The sequence below is a fragment of the Trematosphaeria pertusa genome (genome assembly GCF_010094035.1).
Source record: "Trematosphaeria pertusa strain CBS 122368 unplaced genomic scaffold BU26scaffold_2, whole genome shotgun sequence".
NCBI lineage: Eukaryota > Fungi > Ascomycota > Dothideomycetes > Pleosporales > Trematosphaeriaceae > Trematosphaeria > Trematosphaeria pertusa.
In genome coordinates, this window is record NW_022987213.1 from 3,148,304 (window position 1) to 3,167,674 (window position 19,371).

The 19,371-nt window shown below is 54.4% G+C and overlaps 9 protein-coding genes across 9 annotated transcripts; 1 reads left to right on the top strand and 8 right to left on the bottom strand.

Moving 5' to 3' along the window:
- Positions 1–50: 50 nt before the first annotated feature.
- BU26DRAFT_514963 (uncharacterized protein) lies at positions 51–2,013 on the bottom strand. Its single transcript, XM_033827948.1, has one exon. It carries the CDS (start codon positions 1,883–1,885, stop codon positions 428–430), a length of 1,458 nt encoding a protein of 485 aa, XP_033690218.1. The 5' UTR covers positions 1,886–2,013; the 3' UTR covers positions 51–427.
- Positions 2,014–2,320: 307 nt separating this feature from the next.
- On the bottom strand, positions 2,321–4,300 carry BU26DRAFT_537669 (siderophore iron transporter; the record flags this gene model as incomplete). The annotated part of the gene is made up of 7 exons (XM_033831424.1): positions 2,321–3,011; positions 3,067–3,169; positions 3,220–3,314; positions 3,365–3,780; positions 3,829–3,966; positions 4,025–4,166; positions 4,219–4,300. The coding sequence occupies 7 exons, from the start codon at positions 4,298–4,300 to the stop codon at positions 2,350–2,352; spliced, it is 1,638 nt and encodes a 545-aa protein (XP_033690219.1). The 3' UTR covers positions 2,321–2,349.
- A 1,787-nt stretch (positions 4,301–6,087) lies between these two features.
- On the bottom strand, positions 6,088–7,426 carry BU26DRAFT_559829 (uncharacterized protein; the record flags this gene model as incomplete). The annotated part of the gene is made up of 3 exons (XM_033832750.1): positions 6,088–6,108; positions 6,162–6,970; positions 7,036–7,426. 3 exons carry the CDS (start codon positions 7,424–7,426, stop codon positions 6,088–6,090), a joined length of 1,221 nt encoding a protein of 406 aa, XP_033690220.1.
- Positions 7,427–7,970: 544 nt separating this feature from the next.
- BU26DRAFT_500821 (uncharacterized protein) lies at positions 7,971–9,787 on the bottom strand (the record flags this gene model as incomplete). Its single annotated transcript, XM_033826527.1, has 5 exons — positions 7,971–8,335; positions 8,389–8,745; positions 8,793–8,853; positions 8,905–9,603; positions 9,665–9,787. 5 exons carry the CDS (start codon positions 9,785–9,787, stop codon positions 7,971–7,973), a joined length of 1,605 nt encoding a protein of 534 aa, XP_033690221.1.
- Positions 9,788–11,489: 1,702 nt separating this feature from the next.
- BU26DRAFT_547221 (uncharacterized protein) lies at positions 11,490–12,957 on the bottom strand. Its single transcript, XM_033831874.1, has 2 exons — positions 12,556–12,957; positions 11,490–12,494 (listed from the first exon to the last, which is right to left on the bottom strand). Exons 1-2 carry the CDS (start codon positions 12,824–12,826, stop codon positions 11,677–11,679), a joined length of 1,089 nt encoding a protein of 362 aa, XP_033690222.1. The 5' UTR covers positions 12,827–12,957; the 3' UTR covers positions 11,490–11,676.
- A 674-nt stretch (positions 12,958–13,631) lies between these two features.
- On the bottom strand, positions 13,632–14,516 carry BU26DRAFT_384748 (phosphoglycerate mutase-like protein; the record flags this gene model as incomplete). Its single annotated transcript, XM_033822616.1, has 2 exons — positions 13,632–14,098; positions 14,249–14,516. Coding segments are annotated over 2 exons (735 nt in total), but the record flags the coding sequence as incomplete, so codon positions are not given.
- A 486-nt stretch (positions 14,517–15,002) lies between these two features.
- On the bottom strand, positions 15,003–16,097 carry BU26DRAFT_528008 (proteasome subunit alpha type-3; the record flags this gene model as incomplete). The annotated part of the gene is made up of 5 exons (XM_033830824.1): positions 15,003–15,317; positions 15,371–15,697; positions 15,767–15,925; positions 15,975–16,040; positions 16,095–16,097. The coding sequence occupies 5 exons, from the start codon at positions 16,095–16,097 to the stop codon at positions 15,003–15,005; spliced, it is 870 nt and encodes a 289-aa protein (XP_033690224.1).
- A 572-nt stretch (positions 16,098–16,669) lies between these two features.
- On the top strand, positions 16,670–18,586 carry BU26DRAFT_514972 (uncharacterized protein). Its single transcript, XM_033827949.1, has 2 exons — positions 16,670–17,169; positions 17,221–18,586. The coding sequence occupies exons 1-2, from the start codon at positions 17,071–17,073 to the stop codon at positions 18,154–18,156; spliced, it is 1,035 nt and encodes a 344-aa protein (XP_033690225.1). The 5' UTR covers positions 16,670–17,070; the 3' UTR covers positions 18,157–18,586.
- On the bottom strand, positions 18,507–19,367 carry BU26DRAFT_514973 (uncharacterized protein). Its single transcript, XM_033827950.1, has 2 exons — positions 18,815–19,367; positions 18,507–18,753 (listed from the first exon to the last, which is right to left on the bottom strand). The coding sequence occupies exons 1-2, from the start codon at positions 19,355–19,357 to the stop codon at positions 18,697–18,699; spliced, it is 600 nt and encodes a 199-aa protein (XP_033690226.1). The 5' UTR covers positions 19,358–19,367; the 3' UTR covers positions 18,507–18,696.
- Between the last annotated feature and the right edge of the window lie 4 nt (positions 19,368–19,371).

Here is a 19,371-nt window from a genome sequence, read left to right on the forward strand (position 1 = left end):
GTAGAATTAAGGGGGACGTGGAACGGGAGACTGCCCTTTCAAAACGGCCTACGTCCTGTCATGTGAAGGCCCTTCACGCAGCGCAAACCCCCTAAACCTCACCTCTTACTCTTTTAGAACGTATATCCGCTCTACGAAATCCATCTCTGCTAGGTGGACGGTGGTTGATGCTGATTGTCACACATCGTTCGACACAGGAAAAGAGACGTGAGATCGCGGATGCATGCTGTGCGGCGCTGTATAGGTCCATCTTGAAACATTATCCGCTTCCTTCAAAAACATGTGACCAAATGGGGTAGCACTCCACCACACCAAAAAGGTATCTGACGCTGCTTATGCAAAACCACGCAAAGCGGAAGGCAATACTGATTCTCTCCCCTCGCAATCCTCCTCTTCCTGCAACCTCTCTTACACGACCCTTCTTCATTCATCTCCCCTCTACCTCATGCGTCCTGCCCCTAATATCTTTCGTCTCAATCCTCCCCACATCCTTGTACATATCATGTCGATCAATCAGACTATTCGCCGTATCCGCATGCGTCAACTGGTCTACCTGGGCATTGCCGCCATCTTTACTTTCGTCATGCATGGGTACACTGGCCAGGGTCGGATCTACCTGCACGGTCGCGCCGTCCTTGCTCTCATCGTGCGTAGGCACGGTCTGCAGCCTCGAATCCAGGTTAAACGGCGCAGGCGCATCTGGAATCGCAGATAGCGATTTTGACCGGATCGGTTCAAGCCCGTTTTCTTCAGTAGCCGTCTTCGAGATGTCTTCAGACAGCGAGCGCTGCGGATCCTGATCGTCCACCGACGAAGGCGACGCGATACTCTTGGACCTCGACTTCTGGCTCTTGCCCCACGAGGGGAACCGCAAGTTCGAAAACAAGCTGGGCCGCGGGCTCTTCACAGGCTGCTCCGTAGCTTTCGGCTTCGGCTTCTCCTCGCTCTTCCGTCTCCCCATCGGCGGCACGTATGCCGCCCTCAAGCCCGCAATCTTCGCATCCCTCAACTCCTCACTGATATACTTGAGCGCCCGGTCCGTAACCTCGACATACTCGGGATAATCCTCCATAACGGCCTCCCTGATTAGTCTCAACTTCTCCCAATCCTGGCGTACCACCGGGCCGGAGAGATCAGGATGCCAGGCCATGGCCTTGATATCCGTCCGCATGCCGCGATCTATCTGCTCTTTGACGTCGAGCAGAGCGATCAGGCCGTCGACTTCGGTCTTGACGGTTTTGACAAAGGCGTCGAATTTGAGCACGTCGCGGACGGTCCAGTGCGACATGGTCATGCTCGCTCGAGCTCGCACGGCTGTCCTTACGCCGGTCTGGCGTGCCAGGTCCTGCAAGAGTGCGTACTTCTCGCGGAAGGCCTCGAGGCGGTTTGTGTCTAGCGCGGGATATTCGATTTTCGCGAAGTGCTTCGGCGTCTTGAGGCCGTACTTTTCCATTAATTCCTCCCGCGAGAGATGAGACGGACGACCGGCGATCTCTTCCAACGCTGCGCGCACCTTCTGGTTGACAGCATCGTCATCGAGGTGCGGGTCCCTGATGCCGAAATTGACAGGCAGGTGTGGATCTGGATTCGTGGCACCAGGATGGCTAGGAATCATGTGGCGCGCGATGGTCGCGGGCGGTGATGAGATGCCTACCGCATCGCCGAAGATGAGGAGGCGGCCTTGCTGGATGCCGAGCTTGGCCAGGGCGACCTTCTGCGCGCGGTCTGAGTCCTTGTGCGGGTGGATGAGGTTGAAGGCTTCGACACAGGTGCTGAACTGCTGTGCGAGGGAGAGCACGTTGGCCAGCATCTGGGCCTTGCTGGGGCCTGGCAGAGTGCCTGAGGCAGTGGCGGGGGACGCGCCTTCCTCATTGGCCGATGCCATTGCGGGGTAGCGCGATGGGAGTGCACACCGTCTCCTCCACGACGGATAAGACAGCCAGCGAGAAGATTCTCGTTGGAGCAGTATTCACCAAGGCATGTTCTCGAGAGGGAGGACAGCAAGGGGAGGACTATGGCGGGCGCCTAGAAACGCCTATATTGCTGTTCATGTGCTCATGACGTGTGAGGGATCGCTTGCGGTGCAGCTGTGGCGCCCTCCCAAGCCGCGAACGTGCGGGGCTCAAGCCGCTTCGTGATTCGCGAATCGCGCTGGACATGCCTCTCGTCAGCGTGCAGTTAGGCCGCCATAGCAGACGCCCTACGCTGTGGCGACCATCATCGCCCATCATTAAGCGCGAACGGGGATGACGAAAAAAGGAATACGGGTCAGAAGATATCTCGCTCCGCTTCATCCAATCAGGAGACCTATGTACTGATGCCGCAACACTTTGTCTGCCCGCCCCCCTTTCAAACCTCCTTTGACGTCTCCTGCTTCTTGCCCGTGTGCTGGAGCCTGCGGTCCACCCTGTTCGTGAAGTGGCTGTTGAACTCCTGGCAGCAGAAGGCGCAGATGACGGCGATACCTCCAAATGCGAGACTGGAGTAGAACACCATATGGTACGAGTTGACGTTGCCATCTCGGATAGCGACAACGTACGCCGCAAGTCTGTCCGCAGAGATGCCGGGGATCTTGGCCAGTGTTGCCGTAGCTCCCTGGAGCCCTGCCTTGACTAGTGCCGTAATGGAAGTCTGGGGGAGACCATCTTGCTCAGCGAGCGCCATCAGTCTGGGCGGTATCTCCTTGCCCTTCTGTGTTGTAAGAACACTGGAGAAGATAGCTGTCGCAACTGATCCAAGCGTAGAACGCATCGATCCGAGCAGGCCACTCGCAAGACCCAGGTCTTCTGGTGCTACGGTGAAAGGGACGGCAACGATCCCGACAACCTCCACGATGCCAACCGCGAACGCCCCGAGGGCACACATGACGACGGCCAATGTCCGTGTTGAAGCATCAGTAGCGGCCATGGCTCCGATGAAGGCGCACATGGCGACGGCTGAGGCTCGCAGTTGCCAGTGACCCCATCCGAGTTTAATCGATCCTCCACCAAAGACTTGACCGAACGCGATCGCTACCAAGGTCAGCATCCGACCATTGTCGCGAGGAGTATCCGCAGGAATACCTACAGCCACCAAGGGTACCAGACATCAACCCGATCATGATGGTGTCCTTGTCGTAAAGCGCCGTGATCATCTGGGGCCAGATGACTGTCAAGCTGTAGTAGAACATCTAGATTTGCGTTAGCGGCTTGATCTGCACCTGGAAGATGGGCTACGTACGCTTGCGACCGAAGCCACGCCACAAAGGGCCATGAAGGGACCGTTCAAGAAGAGAGCCATCGGGATCAGTGGATACTTGAGAGGCATATAGACCTCTGTCACGAGTCAGTATCGAGCTCCTTCCAACAATGACAGAACGACCTACCGTAGAAGGCGAACGCCACTAGGACGAAGAAGCCAAGGATAAGTGGGACCAATACGTGATACGATGCCCAAGGATACAGGCCGCCGCCCCACGAGAGAGCCAGAATGAAGGATGTGAGACCTCCAGAGTACAGCACAATGCCGCCCCAGTCGAGGTCTCTCAAGTCTTGTCGGATGCTCCGGCCTTCGTGCAGTTGCCCATGGCTGGGTGGATAGTAGCAGATAACAAAGAGAATGACCGCGATGGCATTGGTGATCAGGTTGAGGTGGTAGTTCAACCGCCATCCAATAGTCGTGTAGGCGGCAATGCATCGAGCGATGAGCGGACCGAAGGCAGCAAGAGGGCAAGTCGTCAGGAACAGGAAGCCCGTAAGGACGGCTCGATGCTTATTCGCGACGAGTTCCATGAGTATGAAGCTACTATTGGTCAGCTTCTAAAGCCCCATATATCGCTAGCCCACTGACCTGAAGGAGACTTGAACCGCACCAGCGAGGCCGATGAAGACGGTACCTCCAAGGATTGTGTCGATGTTCTTCGCTGTGGCGCATATGATAGAACCAATGATACCAAGGACTCCGCCGCTGATCATAAACCACCGTCGCCTGCATGCAAGGTTAGCACGTGGGTTTGTCCAGATTGCTCACGGCGAACTCGGCTTACCCGAAGATATCGCTGAGTCTCCCAACCATGATGAGACCAACGCCACCGCACAGTGTCTTAACGATAGGAATAAGGGCGTAGTTGGGGTCTGGTCCAAGATCCGCATTGATGATTGTGATGGTATTTGCCGGTAAGATATACCCTAATCCAATAATGTCAGACACGTTTCCGAGGTTTCTCTCGAGCTCACATACCTAGATACAGGCCTTGAGCCATGAATGCAACTGCCACGACGGATCCAATGAAGCGCCAGTTCCTGTAGTAACCCGCTGGCATCTCGCTGAGGTCGCCGCCCTTCGCCTCTTCAGCGACCTCATCATGAGATGGAGGGTTCGACGCATTCTCAATGTGGAGGTCGCGAGATTCCGTTTGGATATCTTTCTCGTCTCGGGCCATGACTGCAGTAGTAGGGAGAGAAGAGTGCTGGACTGGTGGAGGGCAGATCCAGGTTCTGGGGATGATCGACAAATATATACTGTGGAACCCCACCCGGCTGCCACAACGAGCACTTTGCAGCTAGAGATGCTTGCAGGCGACTCAGAGGGATTGATAGAAAGAACGTTGCTTCCAGCGCATCGGTAGACGTTCCCCAGAGTACGCCATGGTTTCTCACCCCGCACGATGGATCCGCCTAGGGCCCACCGCGCGCACAGTCTTGTTCTACAACCGTATTTTTGTCGGCGTCCACTTCATTGGTTGCCCCAAGCACCATGGGCCTGGATCCTGCGAGACGAATCAGGATGGCGTTGCAGTAGCGGGCTTGAACGTCCATAACGGGCCTTGCGCATCGGGGAATGAGACCACCGGTGCAGACTATGGGGCGGAAAAGAACTCGCAAGCGATAGTTCTCGAGGAGGGAGGTCGCAGCGCACGACTCGTTCCAAGAAAGCCCAAGGCCAGCTAATTAATCAGTGCCAAGGGGCATGAATCAGTGCCAAGTGGAACGTTCCTGACACCACTTACAATGGGACTTGAAATACCATTTAGAGCTCTTAGACGCGCAACCGAACACCATGTCGAGTGGCGCAGAGTCGAATCGTTCAGACGGACCCGGAGAGGCGGGATGGATAAGGGAACCCCGCACTCCTGAGCGGGACGGGAGACGGTCATTCCTTCGCGACATGCGGGGCAGGATGATGAGATCCGTACGCCTAGTCAGACGCCGTTCTTGGATGAGCACTGGGGTGGAAACCTCCGACTTTGCGGATGGACAAGCCTCGGACCAGGGTCATTACTGTGCACCCATGTCCGCTCACGGTCTCCCAGACGAGAAGAGCAAGAACATGAGCAGAGAAGCGATGTTATCTCTTGATTAATATTCAGGATGGTATATCCCCACTCTTTCGGAAGCGCGCGAGTCGAGGCAGGCACGGCCCTTACCTCTAAAAGTGTAAGCTAGAAAGGTACACAGCTCGATCTGCTCTGTAGTTACGCAAGGGATAGTGAACTGCGCGGGCAAACGTAGACAGAGTCTCACGACTGTCGTCCGCTTCTTCATCCCTTTAAGTTCCGATCGACAGTTTTCCCCTATCCTGCCAGTTAAGCTTCCTCCACAAACAGCTCAGACATACTGCGACCAGCGTACGACATACCTTCAACATCGTCGCCTCCTTTTCGAGCGCAATCAATAGTCCTAGACTCGATCCTTACGTTCACCGTCCTCATAGTCCTTGGCCCTGTTTAGCGCACCGTCCGGCCAATCCCACAGCGCGCCCGTGTCCCGGCGATAATCCTTTCAGGGTCCCACAGGCTGTGCCGCTGCCTGTAATTGGGCATTGGAGATTCGCCGTTCATCCTCTTGGATGTGGATACGGGAAGTTCGGCATTGAGGAAGGTATGAGGAAGGCTGAACTCCTTTGGCAGCCAGTACGTAAGGGTTTCGCCGTTCCTACAACAGCCCGCAAAAAGGCGAGGCTGCATCGTCTGTCGACTGCCGAATCCGTGGCAGAGTCGTCCCTTGTCAGCTCAAACTGCAGTCGTAGGGCTGACTTGGCCGGCAGTATCGCAACTGAGCGTGATAGTCATAGTAGCCTCGATAAAATGATCGAGCCTCGTCCGAAAGTTCACCCAATATTGTGCTTATCCTGCAACCTCGTCAGTACATATCATCAGTAATGGTCGTGGAGCGAGAACCTACCATTTCCTCATCAATCCAACTCCTCCGATGCGCCCTATACCTCCTCTTCCTCTTCTCACCCTCGCCGTCCTCGTCCCACCCTCTATCCACCCCTCCAATACTCGCCTCCGCATGCGTAACGTCGCAGCTAACCCTCCTCGGATCCACAAAATCCGGCCAAGCCTGCGCTCTTGCACTCCGCACTCGCCCACTCCCCTCGCTGTCGCTCTTCTCCAAGCTCAGCCCCGTAGCCGTTCCCCTACGCTCATCGCTCCCATGCCCATTGCTGTTATGCGACTTCGTATGCACGATCTGCACCAGCTTCCCCAGAACTGCGAACTCAAGCTTGAGTTTGATGGAGTACACCGCACCCTTCAGCGTCGTCTCGATGAGATACAGATTCGCAAACTCGACCGCCAAAAGTGCGATATCCATAGCAATAATTATCGCGTTTATCGCGATAAGCTGATACATAGTCTTCCTCACCTGCCCTTCACCGACTGCACCCCCATCAGTCACACTTGTAATATCATCCTGCACGCTCTGCGAGAGCTTGAGCAAGCGCAGCGTTTCCTTGATATAGATGACGCTAATGATGAGTTCTTGGAGGAAGAAGCCGACCATTTGAATCTTCTCCATGATGTTGTAGCCGTGAACGAAGCGGCCGAGCGCGTCGTAGGAGAGGGAGTTCGAGTTGGATCCGAAGGTCAGAACAGTGGTGGGGACGTGCAGGATGACGGCGTCGACGATGATCATGTAGAGTGTGTAGCGGAGGACGCGACGTGAGTTGGTGACGAGATGGAGACGCGACCAGAGGACGACGGATTGGCCTGATTGTGTTCCGTCAGAGTATCTCTTTCAGGAAGTAGATAGAGGCGTGGAAGCTGGAGCTTACCCGTGACCATCATCCACCACCCGACCGTCAACAACACAACAGCCACATAGCACACATTCTTCCCTGGATCCAGCAACTGAAAGAACTTGATTAAGAACCCCAAACTATATGGCATAACGCCGAACCCGGCGACAACCAACGACCAGAAGTAGGTCCCATGGTACTTTTGAAACGTGACTAAGATTAGGACAATGAGCTCGATTGCATTGTACAGCGCAAGGCCGATCAGGAAGGCGATGATGATTCTCAGACTGAGAGAGTTGCCGGTGTACCCTCCTGTGATGCCTGCGCCGGCCGAGTCGAGCGAGCCTTGAGCGGGTGTAGATTGTGTAGCAAGAACGGAAGAAGTCGCATTCGCAATGAGACTAACAGTCGAAGAAGGCAATGCCATCGTGAAGCGGGAAGTCGGTTTCGTCCGATGTTAATGCCCAAAAGCTGTGGTTCATGGCCCTCAAATGATTCCTACTCGCTGCGCAATGTGTTCCCCAACGTCTTCGGCGACCTCGACACCCTTTTGGAGGACACCGCACTCGCGGTGCAGTCGCCGGCGCCCGATGCGCACTCAAACGTGAAGAGAGGGGAAAGGGTCCAGCGGTGTGTTTGCGACAGTCGGTCAGCAGGTGGAGAATTTTCAAGCTTAAACATGACGGCGCAACCATCCGAGCCGCTAGACGAGGACCGGGCACCAAGGCGCCGGAAAATCAATTGCTGGTTCAGGAGTCGTTTCGCGGTGCGACCATGACGTTGCGCTGCTCCACTTCTCGCTTTGGTAATCCGGGGTAGCGCAGAGCCACTCATCGTGCTACGGCGCGGCAAAATGTTTGCCGCCTTGCTATATTAAGAATATCGTACACGTGCTCATAATCGACCATGATGATCTTATTGTACACCGCAACGCCGAAAGAAAGAAGCTGAAAAGGAGAGGACTCCGTAATTTAGAGGTCAATAGGAACGACACCGACGACATCCCAGCTCGTCCCGTCAAAGCTCACTTCCCGCAGGGCCAGCCCGGTCTGAAAATAGCACCGAGCGAGTTCGGTGCCGGCCGGCAAGGGGTAATTAGAGAAAGTAAGGCCGGTCAAACATGTCAATGCGGTGTTGGTTTCGGCGCCGGCGAAGGCGGGATGCGTGATTGGTCCCTTCCAGCCCCCGCCGTTGTCCGTCCAGCTTACTTGGATCGTGCCGTTGCTGTCTTGCCAGAGCAGATATGTTTTTAGGCCCGAGTCGCCGGGGTCTTCAGAGCGCGTCGTCGAGAAGGCCGCAACGGACGATGCTGGCGGAATGTCGTGTGGAAAGGCACCTGGTCTGTATGAGCGTGATTCTTACGCGACCACTCTTGCCAGGAGAACTTACCATTCGTCCAGAGTTCCGAATATCCATCGCTGTCTTCTTTGTAATTGATATATTTGCCGTCTTCTTCTTGATAGAAAAGCCCTAGCGAAGAGAGATTGTTTCCCATTGGCGCCGCGACCAGCTGAGTGCTATTCATAGCAGTAGTGGTGCTCAGGACCCTCTCATGCCAGCATTCATTCTCCCGATGGCACTCATAGTGTGCTTCACGGATCTCACCAGACATTCCCTGATAAACTATGCGCGGCCAATATGAGGCTACCTTAGTTTCATTGAGAGCCATGTATTTCTGCCCCGTTAGCGGTCCGGGCTGGCCGACTTCAGGACCGTTGTCCGGGAAGATCCACTCAGTGAGATAGTCTGTAGGCGGTTAGGGAAGATCTGTATGACATGTGAAAGCCACTTACTCCTACCATCAAGGTAGATGACTCCTGCTTGATATTGCATGCCGCCGGGAAAGCTGTAATTCTGCGGCGTATCGTGAGCTAGTTGATCCCAACGGAATAGGTTTCAACCTACCTCTTGACCTGAATACCATTCCGCATTGAGCGAGCTAGCAGCAAACGGAGTGCTCTTCTTCGCTTCGGCAAAGCTGGAGACTCGTGTCCAGTTTCCGGTGCTCGAATTGAATGCTGCTCGAGACAGATATCCTTGACTATTTTGCCAGAACAACCACACGGAGAAGTATCCCATGGATCCTGGCACGCTCCAGCCAGTCACCGCGACAGACGCAATATGTGGGGTAGGTGCAGGTGTCTGAGAATCACCAGTGCCACTTGGGAGATTCGTAGGGGTAGGAGTCGTACCCGCGGGTATCTCTGTGATCGAAGGCTGCGGACCAGAGTGACCAGGATTCACAAATGTTCCTAAGACTGCTCCCAGGATGATGGCCAAGGCGAGTACGATGACAAGAACGAGTACTAGCCAGATCATCATCCTAGAATGGCGAGGCTGCTCCTCTTTGGCGGGAGTCGAAGCACCAGACCTGCCCCCTGACCTCTGGCTATCTGACCGATGAAAGCCAGGGCCTCCCGTCTCTTTCGCCAACGCATCCTTCTCAAGAATTGGCGTCTGGCTGTCCTTGCGCACATGTGCGCGTTTCGGGATTATTGGGACTGGGACGTGCAGTCTGGACCGATGTGAGCTTTTGATGTTCTCCCATCTTGGTAAGGCCGTCAGATAGGAGCTGCGCGTTGACGATCGCTCCTCGTCGATATCCTGCAGAAGCGACTTCAGTATACTTCCTCTCCCAGACATAATAGTGTGGGGTAGCACTCACACTCATCCTTTGTGAACGCGTTTGCGAGTGCCCATCAGACTCAATGATGGTGTACAGATTAGATATGGAAAAGAATGACATTGGGTCCGGAGTCCCGGCCCTTCTTGTGCTCCTTTCAGACATGTTGATATCGGAGAATTATGTCGGTAAGCCGGAAAGGCTGTGTAACATTAATCGCTTCGTACATTAAGGCCCTATGGATATGGGATCTACAATATACATGTGAGTCTGTGCTTCGCGATAGATGAGTACATATATGCACGTACCTGATAATCTCTTGACAGCAACGTAAGTCAGTGTTGAAATCCAGAAAATGGGCCCGATTGCTGTCAAAAGCTCCAGAAGATGGCTTTAAAAATCCGTCGAAGAGAAAATCAGAAAGGCAAATGCGACCACGCTGTGGCAAGCTTTTCTCTTAGGTTCGTCTTGCAGGGCTGCTTGCATCTCTTGATTAAATGAACCATGGGTCCAAGCCAAAGACGGGCCAGAATTGTTCAGTCGCCTCTAAGGTCCGAGGGAAATCCAGAATCCTGGAAAAATGAAGGTGTGGGGAAGCTTGGTCGCCCTGGCTGTGAAGTGCTCCGATTGGGCTGTATACCGGCTAATGTAGATACTCAAGCCTCTGCGTCACCTGCATCAGGACTATCCAGCGACCGAGCGGGATACATCCGCAGATCCTGGCGTAAGATGCAGGTCGTTACCAACTCGATCGAAGGAGAGCTGGTAAGGTAGGTGTGGTTCCTTCCCTCGAAAAGTAAATACTCCGCGATGTTAACCATGGATGATGGCGTACTCCCGCGCTTGCCAGCAGCCTCATAGTGGTCGCTAAGCGACGCATACGTCTAGGAGCATCAAGAGATGCAGGAAAGTAATATACGCCACCCGCCTCGCACCTCGGCGTTTCATGTTTCTGAAGCCACCTAGCAGACGTGAAACACAGACGTGTTCTCGAACATCTGGCAGAACGTCGTAGGCCATTTCTGATAAGGCTAGGCGGTTAACTAATTAGTGCTTCTAAAGACGGCGTGTGTAAACTTTGTCGGCAGCTTGCTGGGAAGGAAACCCAACCGTCTTTCCTGAGCGGGCCGGAGGGTGGTGGGTGATCGACGCAGGAAACGTGGCCATGATGAACTGACGATCAGAAACGGAGATCCAATACCGAAAGAAGGCATGGAGAAGAGCGGTATGCACAAGCTTCCAGGGTAAAGCTTGGCTTGGATTTGACAGAGCCGGTGGCGACCCCGAGGCACGAGCAAACATTCCGTCAGGAACAAGGGGTCTTCTGGACAGGGGCAGATCATGGCGATCTAGGATCGTCTTGGGGTTCTCGTGGCCATCTTTTCCTCGGAGACCCGGCGTCAGCGGCGATTAGGTCTACGTTAGATGTCTTTGATCAAAGGAGATAAATGAAGCAAGGATGACAGAGGAGGCGCAGCGAAACGAAAAACTAGACGGGAAGCCTGGCAAGCGACGAGAAAGCGGAAGAAGAAAAGCTCCGATAACAGGCCGGCGGAAGCATTGAGAGAGGAGTTGGCTGTCCCTGGGCGAAGCTGTTATCAATTTACCCCACACCACAAAGCCACGAGGGCCTGACGCAAGCTGCTTGGCAGCACATACCAATGGCGCAGCTCCTTGCAAGAAGAGAACAACACTGTTGATCGATAAAATATGGACGAGCATGTGGATGGCGATGAGCGGTGGATCGAAGCGGGGGTTGAGGAAAACGGATGGAGCTGAGAGGTTGGAGAAAAGGCAGGAGCGCTCTGGGGTCCCAACCCTGCCATCATCTGGTCGATTATCGATAAGCATCAACTCAACCGCGACGCGACTATAGGGTCGAGTGCCCAGACGTGAAAACTGCTGAAACGCTCTTAGAATTCCAAAAAGCCGTAGGCGTGTATGAACTGGGCTGGTATGAGGAGCGTCTCCTACACCACACATTAGCCGTAGTGCAGAAAGGCAAGCCATGCCTGGGTATCTCCTTTTTCATTTAGGCGTCTATTCGGCCCATCCTACAATGCCCGAGCTGTCATCTCTATCTCCTTCTCTTCTTTATCTAGCCCTCTCCCATCCATCTCCCTCGGATCCCCATTAGCCGGTAACTCAATTGCCCTATGCCCTTCCAACTCGTAGAGTACTCCAGAACCCCTCCCGTACGGATGATCATTCTTTCCCGCATCTGTCCCTCTACTGTCAACCCGCTCAAAGGGATCCACCGCTTCGTCTCCTGTCTCTCCGGACATTACGCCTCGTTGCCGGCGCTTCTTGCGCTGCATGTACCAGCATGCTCCGAACACCGTGAGGAACAGAAGTACTCCTATGCCTACTCCCACTCCCACGCTGATTGCAATCGTGCTGTTGGCACCGCGGTGGAGCGCTTCGCCGGTTATGGTTTGCGTGGCTGTTGCTGCAGGCGCAGGGGATGACGCGGAGGGGGAAATGGTGCGATCGATTGCGAGGGTAACGGTTACGAGCCCGGTAGAGCCTGTCAGAGTAACGACGGCGCCTGATGCTGATGGGCTTGGGATTCCCGTCGTTGTGCCATAGCCCGACGAGGGAGAATTGGAAGAGGGCGGGCCTGGAGCCTGCGGCTCTTGTTGCTGGGTTTGCTGCTGCTCGGATGCTGGCATACTCGTAGGCTGCGGCGTGTCTTGTTGTTGCACGCTCGTCACTCCCATATTGCTAGTACTCTCGCCTGCGATGGCTACCACCTGGGGTTCCCCCAGATCCACCTTCTCCACGCTGCTATCGGTACAGCAATCTTCTGAGCCACCGCAGCAGTACTTCCCGCTTCCACAGTATTGTACTGTCCCGTCGCCTTGGGGCCAAGCTGTTATCTATTAGCTCTTTAATCTACAACGCCGTACTCAGGCAGTAAAGGTAGAACTCACTGTCAGCACACACTGAGGGACAACCCGACCCCCAGCTCTGGTCGGTACACCCTCCTCTTAAGACCCGACCCCAGTTCTCGTATCTCGAGTCCGCACACAGTCCATTGCTAAGGCACTGAAAGCCCTCCGCGCAGCAAATGCTTATCCCGCTAGAACTGCAAGGAAAATGACTGGAATCTGAGTCGCCGTTCGGATAATAACAGGTTGCGCCCACCTGGCTGATAAAGATTGTCAAGACCGCGAAGCGTGCGGTCGAGGATAGAGGCACCATTTACAACATCTCAAAGTCGCGGAATAAATCGGACTGTAGAGAAAGGCGGCAATCAATGTGGACGCAAGAGGAGCAAGAGGAGCAAAAGAGACTAGGGACAGCAGATGTACGGGTATAACATTGCCCCCACCATCTCCCGTAGCTCGAAATCAAGCTTATTTTGCGCTTGTTCTGACCATGTTGTCCAATACCGATCCTAATCTCCTTTCGTCGCGCTCGGTCTTGGATTTCAACGAAGGATTCATCGTGTCGCTAGGGTCGTATGTAAACGAGACCACACGCACCCCTGTAACTCACGCTGAGTCCGCGGACCGAGCATCCAGTCTCCTCAAATGGTTAGTTGGAGCTGGGATCGCCGTTGGTCGAAATGTTAAATAACTCTATGGAGGATTCAATATTCGGCCATTCACGCGGAGTATTAATGGGTTGAATCTCCCGAGGTCGCTATCGTGGAGTTTTGAAACAATCGAGTGAGTCGTGGCTGCTTACGGTGTTATCGTAACCAGGAGCAGTCACAGCTCTATCTCAGCGGGATGCTCAGAGTCAAATCGCAAAGCTAGTGTGACTAGTGTATGAAGGATGCTGGAATCAATATCTCTCGGTCCCCGGTTAATCATGAGTTCGGCGGTAGGGCCAGTATATGCTGCGCAGAAGCCGAACTCTAGCGCTAGAATACCAGATACCACCCGTCTATGATGCATGCGCTCTCTTTCCGATACTCCTCGCTCGCTCAAAACCCGGTCGAAACATCCTCCCCATGAATTTGGCATTAAGAACCGGAGTGCTGGGGAACTTCCGTTGTTGTCTCCTCCTCAACCTCAGGTGGGAAATCCGTCGGCAGTATCCCAAAGATGCCCGCATCGCTCCTGCCCATCCCGCCCCCCTTTCCCTCGGTTTCTTTCCATTCCTTTAGCAAATACATCCCATCTCCGTTCACGCCCTCGCCCCTCTTCTTGCTCTGCTTCATCTTCTCTTCGTCGAAATCGAATACCCTCCAATCCGCGTTGAAGAAGCGCCTATTGCAAATGGCCGTGCGCATGAACCCTGAGTGCGAGACCACAGCGATAACCTTCTCGGGGCGGGAGTAGAGTGCTTTCAAGCACGTTTGGCCGCGGGCGACAATGGCTCTTCGGGTGAACGCGTAGGGATTCGCGCTTAGATTCGTCGTCTTGTCAGGATAGAGCGGATCTACCACAGAGAAGTCGAAGTTAGGAAATTCCTTGGACATGACTTCGATGGGTGATCCGGTGTCGCAGGGCTTGTCAGCATTTTCTGATCGTATCGTTAGCTATATATTGAAGTACGAACAGGGCCCTCAACAAGGAAAGTTATATGCCAGCATTCCGAGCAACGTGGGAAAGTAGGTAAACTGTGACCGAACGTAGGTTTTCCAGACGAAAAACGAGGGATTAGACGGCATACCCTGCCAGCCCGCATCAGGAAGGACCGTCACGTTCTTTTCTTTAATCAGCCAATCCAGCCCTAAGCTTGCAGTCTGGAGTGCCCTCCTCATAGCAGACGCAACAATGAGATCAACTTCATTTCCAATTCTGCTCGTCTTCAGGCTCTCGTGCAATTCGGCGCATTGCTGTTCGCCGAGTTCGGAGAGCGGAGGATCGCGAATGGACCAGTCATCAGCGACGTTGTGCAACGCTTGCGCGTGGCGGATGAGCAGCAATGTTGGAGGCATGCTCGTCAGTGGGAAATGATCGTTGGAGTTGCTTGAGAAACGGGGGTTTGTCTAGTGGAATTATAGGCAGAGCCCGGGACTCTGTTGATGTTGCTAAACTGAATTACGCGCCGAGTGGGGCGAACGTTTGGGAAGGTACCTGTGATACGTCACGATGCGGTGTCTCTATGTTCCTAGGTCCACGCAATAGACACAAACCTTACAGGAACCCGCAACGCGGAAGCCTATGTGTTCTTCATTCACTGAAGCGCTTCGCGCCTCTCTAAGAACAGCCGAATCAGCTCTCGATATCTGGTGAAATTCAATTAATCACTCGATATCTAATTGGGGGTGATCTCGAGACCAGACCATCGCGTCGTCAATCTTAAAGTGGCCGATTTCAGATCGCGCGTCGCTGGTGAACTGCCTAGGTGGCTTCCGAAATCGATGGTTACCATGCATGACCGTCTATGCTGCGCCCGCACCTAGTATAGTACATTCGGCCAATTACTCCTGCATCTTTTCCTCCTCCTCGTCCTCATCATCGCCCTCCAGCGCCTTCTTCGCCAGCTTCTCTGCCTCCTCCCGCAGCTCCTTTGGCACCTCCTCGTGCCTGCCCTTGGTTGGTCCGTCTAGGGAGCTGATCCAGGTCATCTCTAGCTCGAACTCCTTGTCTTTGTTGTCATCGTGTGCGATATGGATGATACGGGCGGCCTCCTTCACGCCATCTTCGAGCGATAGCTCGCCTTCCGAAAGGTTCAGCTTCTCCAGCTCTGACTTGGCAATTTGTCGGCCTTTGCCTGTAGCCGCACCGTAGTAGCCCTGTAACCTTTATTAGCCTTCACACTTTATTGAAATACTGTTCCATGGCATACCCAGTACAGGCCGCTCGGCTCGATCATGTATAGATGCGGGCCGCCATGTGTCGCGCCGTCCTTCTTGCCTCCAGAGCCGGCCTTTGGCCCCGAACCAACCTGGCCGTCCACCGGGAGCTCGGCCTCAGAGTCCCAACCCGCTATGATGGCTGTCACACCGAAGGGTCGTACGCTGGAGTAGAGGGTATACGCCTGGACGTAGCTTCCCATGCGGTCGGCGAGGGAGGATGTGGGGATGGGTGCCTTATAGAGGTTACGCCATGAGGCGGCCTCGTCGCGGGCGCGTGATACGAAGTGGCGGCCGTCCGGAAGAAGACCCGAAGACACCTGGATTGGCCAATGTTAAATTATGCCCACGGAGGCTTCAGCGTGCTGTTTAGTGAGTCGCAAGCTTACAATGCCCACATTCCGGTCCACCGTCACTATTCGCTTGTTCGCCCCAGGCTTGAGCAGTTTGCTAGTGATGAGCTTTTCTAGAGCCAGCACAACACCGTCCTTGCACCGTATTCCGATGGCTGTGCCTCCGTTCTCCACCGCCTTCACCGCATATTCGACCTGGCTGCGTGAGCATACGTTGGCAGTGGGTCAGAAATACTGTACGCACTTGGAAGTTCCGGCCATCGGGGGAGAAGACAGAGTTGGACAGGTCATAGCCCGTGCCTATTGACGTCTACGAGCAGCTGTCAGTTCGAAGCTTCGGAAAACGCGGCGCCACGAGGCTCACCATGGTGGTTGCGGGAGGGGGAGAATCGGTTTAGAGATTACGCGGACGGTAGCAGGGTTAGAGATGCGTGGAAGAGAAGTTGGGTAGCTGGGGCCTGGGATTTGCCCGTGTTTGATGGAGTTTACCTCGCAGACTCAACGCGCAAGTCGCAACTGCCTGCCCAGCGTTGGAGCTCGATTCTCTTTTGGGCTAGCGCAGATCTAATCTCTTGGCGCTTTGGAATCCACACCTCGATTCTCAGGCAGCCATTTCACCACCATTCCGCACTCGACAATTTGTCCCTCACGATCTTGCGACGTGCCGGGGTCGCTTTCTCGCCATTGGGACATGTTGTTGCTTTCTTTGCAGATGATCTAGCTGCGCTCCTGTCATTGAGCCCGCGTTCTCCCGACATTAGACGCTCCAATCGTCAACGGCCGCTGTTCGAGGGCGCATCCGCCAATACAGGTTGATGAGCTGGCGACCATATTTTGCGGAAGTCACAGGGCCTCAGCAAGGCTTATTGGCTCCTCTGGTGCTAGCGGGACAATTTATGTTTCAAGTTTCGAATGACTGGTCGGCCGGCCACATCATCCCGCTTTTTTCTTCCTCAACCCCCCAGCAGGCGCATGACCCGATCCATCACCTGAAATACTTAAAAGAACCAGCGCTGCCACAACGCCTTTGTGACCGCAACAACCACCTTCTCGCCTGCTTTGTTGGCTCTCCTTTATTCACAGCTCTCTCTTCCTAATCCGGCCACGTTGCCGGCGTCCGCATAAAGAGCCCTGGTAGGCGTCAGCGCCCAAACGCGACGCGCCGAGGATACGCGTCTATCAATAAGAACTCCGGACTCAAAGGCTTCCTACACGAGCTGGTCCGGCTACACCATCGCATATGCTTTGAGCAGTACTTACTTCTCCGACTGATATACAGCTGATCTCTCTACCTCTACGTTCCGGAGCATACAGTACCTGTTGATACCTGGGAGCCTCTGATGCAGCCACTCTTGGTGAATTTCTGCACCATCTGCACTTACAACACTCCTGTGCCCTTCACAGCTTCCGTCTTCTCTCAGAATAACTCCTGCTCACACGTAAGCTCCTGTCCTGTCATCATCTCGATATACTGACGATTGACGTCATAGTGCGGTGCGATATCAACGGGCATCAACGTCCGGGGCAAGCAAGAAGAGAACGCAAACATGCAGCAAGAAGAGCTCGCCCGGCTGTTCTCAGCCCACATGAACCTCTCCCAAGCCCCGCCCCAACAAATTCCCCAAGCGCAGCTGCAGGTGCCTGAAGAGCAATTAGTGCAGCAACAAGGAGAAGAACAGGTATCCAAGCCGATCACCTACGTCTCCCAGCACTACACGCACAGCCACCATGTCGTTCCCATTCGTCACATCCCGCAGGAACCGGCGAAGACGCAGATAGATGTGTCCGAGCTCGAAGCGATCCTTCTGCGTAACAGCATCGACCCCTCTCTACTCTTCCCCTCCCAGATTGACCTGTTCCAGAACGCAGACGATGACCAACGTCTCCGTCTTCTTGAGCTTTGGCGAATCTCACCTCCACAGGGTAGACAGGGCTATCCGGCGAACGTGGACTACAATACCTCGAGGCAGCTGTATGACTGGCCGCCTACGAGTTTGGCGCAAGAGGAGGCAATGGCAAAGCTGAGATACGACAAGATGTTAGAGGAACGGGCGCAGCAGGACGAGATTCAGAAGCACCAACAACAGCTGGACCAGAGCATGGACGGGGCAATGGACTCTGCAGCCGTGCACGCGACGCGACATATCCTCGCGTCATCTCCTGACACGCCGAACGCCGAACCATATATTGTCTCGGGTTACGATATGTTGGCGAGAAGGGAGTATGACGAGTCGGCGAAAGCTGCGGTCAATCACCTCAAAGAGTCGACAAGGTACAATCAAGCAACAGATCCCGTGTACAACGGTGGACTGTGGGAGAAGAACGTTGGCAGCATCCTGGACATGGAGAATCAGTACGGTGCTTTTGCAAACGCGCGAGAGCATGAGGCTCATTCCATCTACGCGGATGAGGAAATGGTCATGTGAATACCTAAGGTATGAAGAAGAAGATGGATCCCCTGTCTATGCTAATGGGTGGAAGATGGTGTGCATCATGGAGGACGGATGAATGTCGCTCCACCGGAAGTTGTTGTACCAGCAGTGACATGGGAATTTCATTGCATGTTGATACAGGTGCATATACACCGCTCTTTTGTTGGTGGTTCGAATATTTCAGGATGGTGGAAGGAGTGCATGCCGCCGCGGCGGCATTGTACTCGGAACAGCGTGTCGGAGGAGGAAGTTCAGTCTGCATACCCCGTCGGATACCCTGGTTACACTCAGCATCAATCACCACTCGGTTATAGACCAATATGAGCTCGTCGAGCACTCCATTAGCCCAGGTGCGAAATGCAAGTGGTATTCCTTTGTATGATACAGAGCGGATTTGCTCGATGCCGATACATAGATGGCGAAATGCTCTTCCTTCCTTTCCGTACGCATAGAATATACACAAGTCTCTGAATCTCACAAGCAACCTGAGACCAGAGCACATCAGCCGCTTCACAATATCCCCACATCCCTCCGTCACGACTTCTTTGCCTTCCCGCTCGGCCACTTTTTCCACCCTCTTCCATGACCTTTCTGCATGAATATTAGCCGTGGATTCTCTTCTCTCACACTGCCACACGAAAATGTCACTCACCTGTTTCCATTCCTGGATCAATTGCGGCATTCCTAGCATAGCCTGCCGCCTCATCTCCAGCCGGCCCTTGAGTGTCCTCTCCCACAGCTTGCCCTTCACCTTCTCGCCGACTCCCGTCCCCTTGACCTGCAAACCCCTTTCTATCCGCCTCTTCTCCTTCTCGCCGGGCTTCTTGATCGTCCAGGGGAGGAGGTCCAACACGCCATGCGTTTGGGCTAGCTTGACGAGCTCAGCCTGTTTTCGTAGGCCATAGGCGGGACCGTACCACCGGCCGGTGGTGTAGTTCTTGCGGGGCAAGAAGGGGTTGTGGTAGGGAAGTTCGCTAGAGGAGGACGGTGGTGCCTCGGAGGAAAGTTCTGGGGTCGAGCTTTCTATCGCGGGCGCATTCGGATCGGTGGGTGAAGTCGTGGGTGCAGTTCCTGCGGAGCGCAGAGCGGGCGCCGCAGTGTTTTGGAGGAGAGCTGGCGGCGGGAAGCGCTCGAAGAAGCGTATAAGACGCGGCGGTAGCGACTTTGCTAACTGTATCTGCTGCTGTGTACTCATTGTGGTTTGGTGAT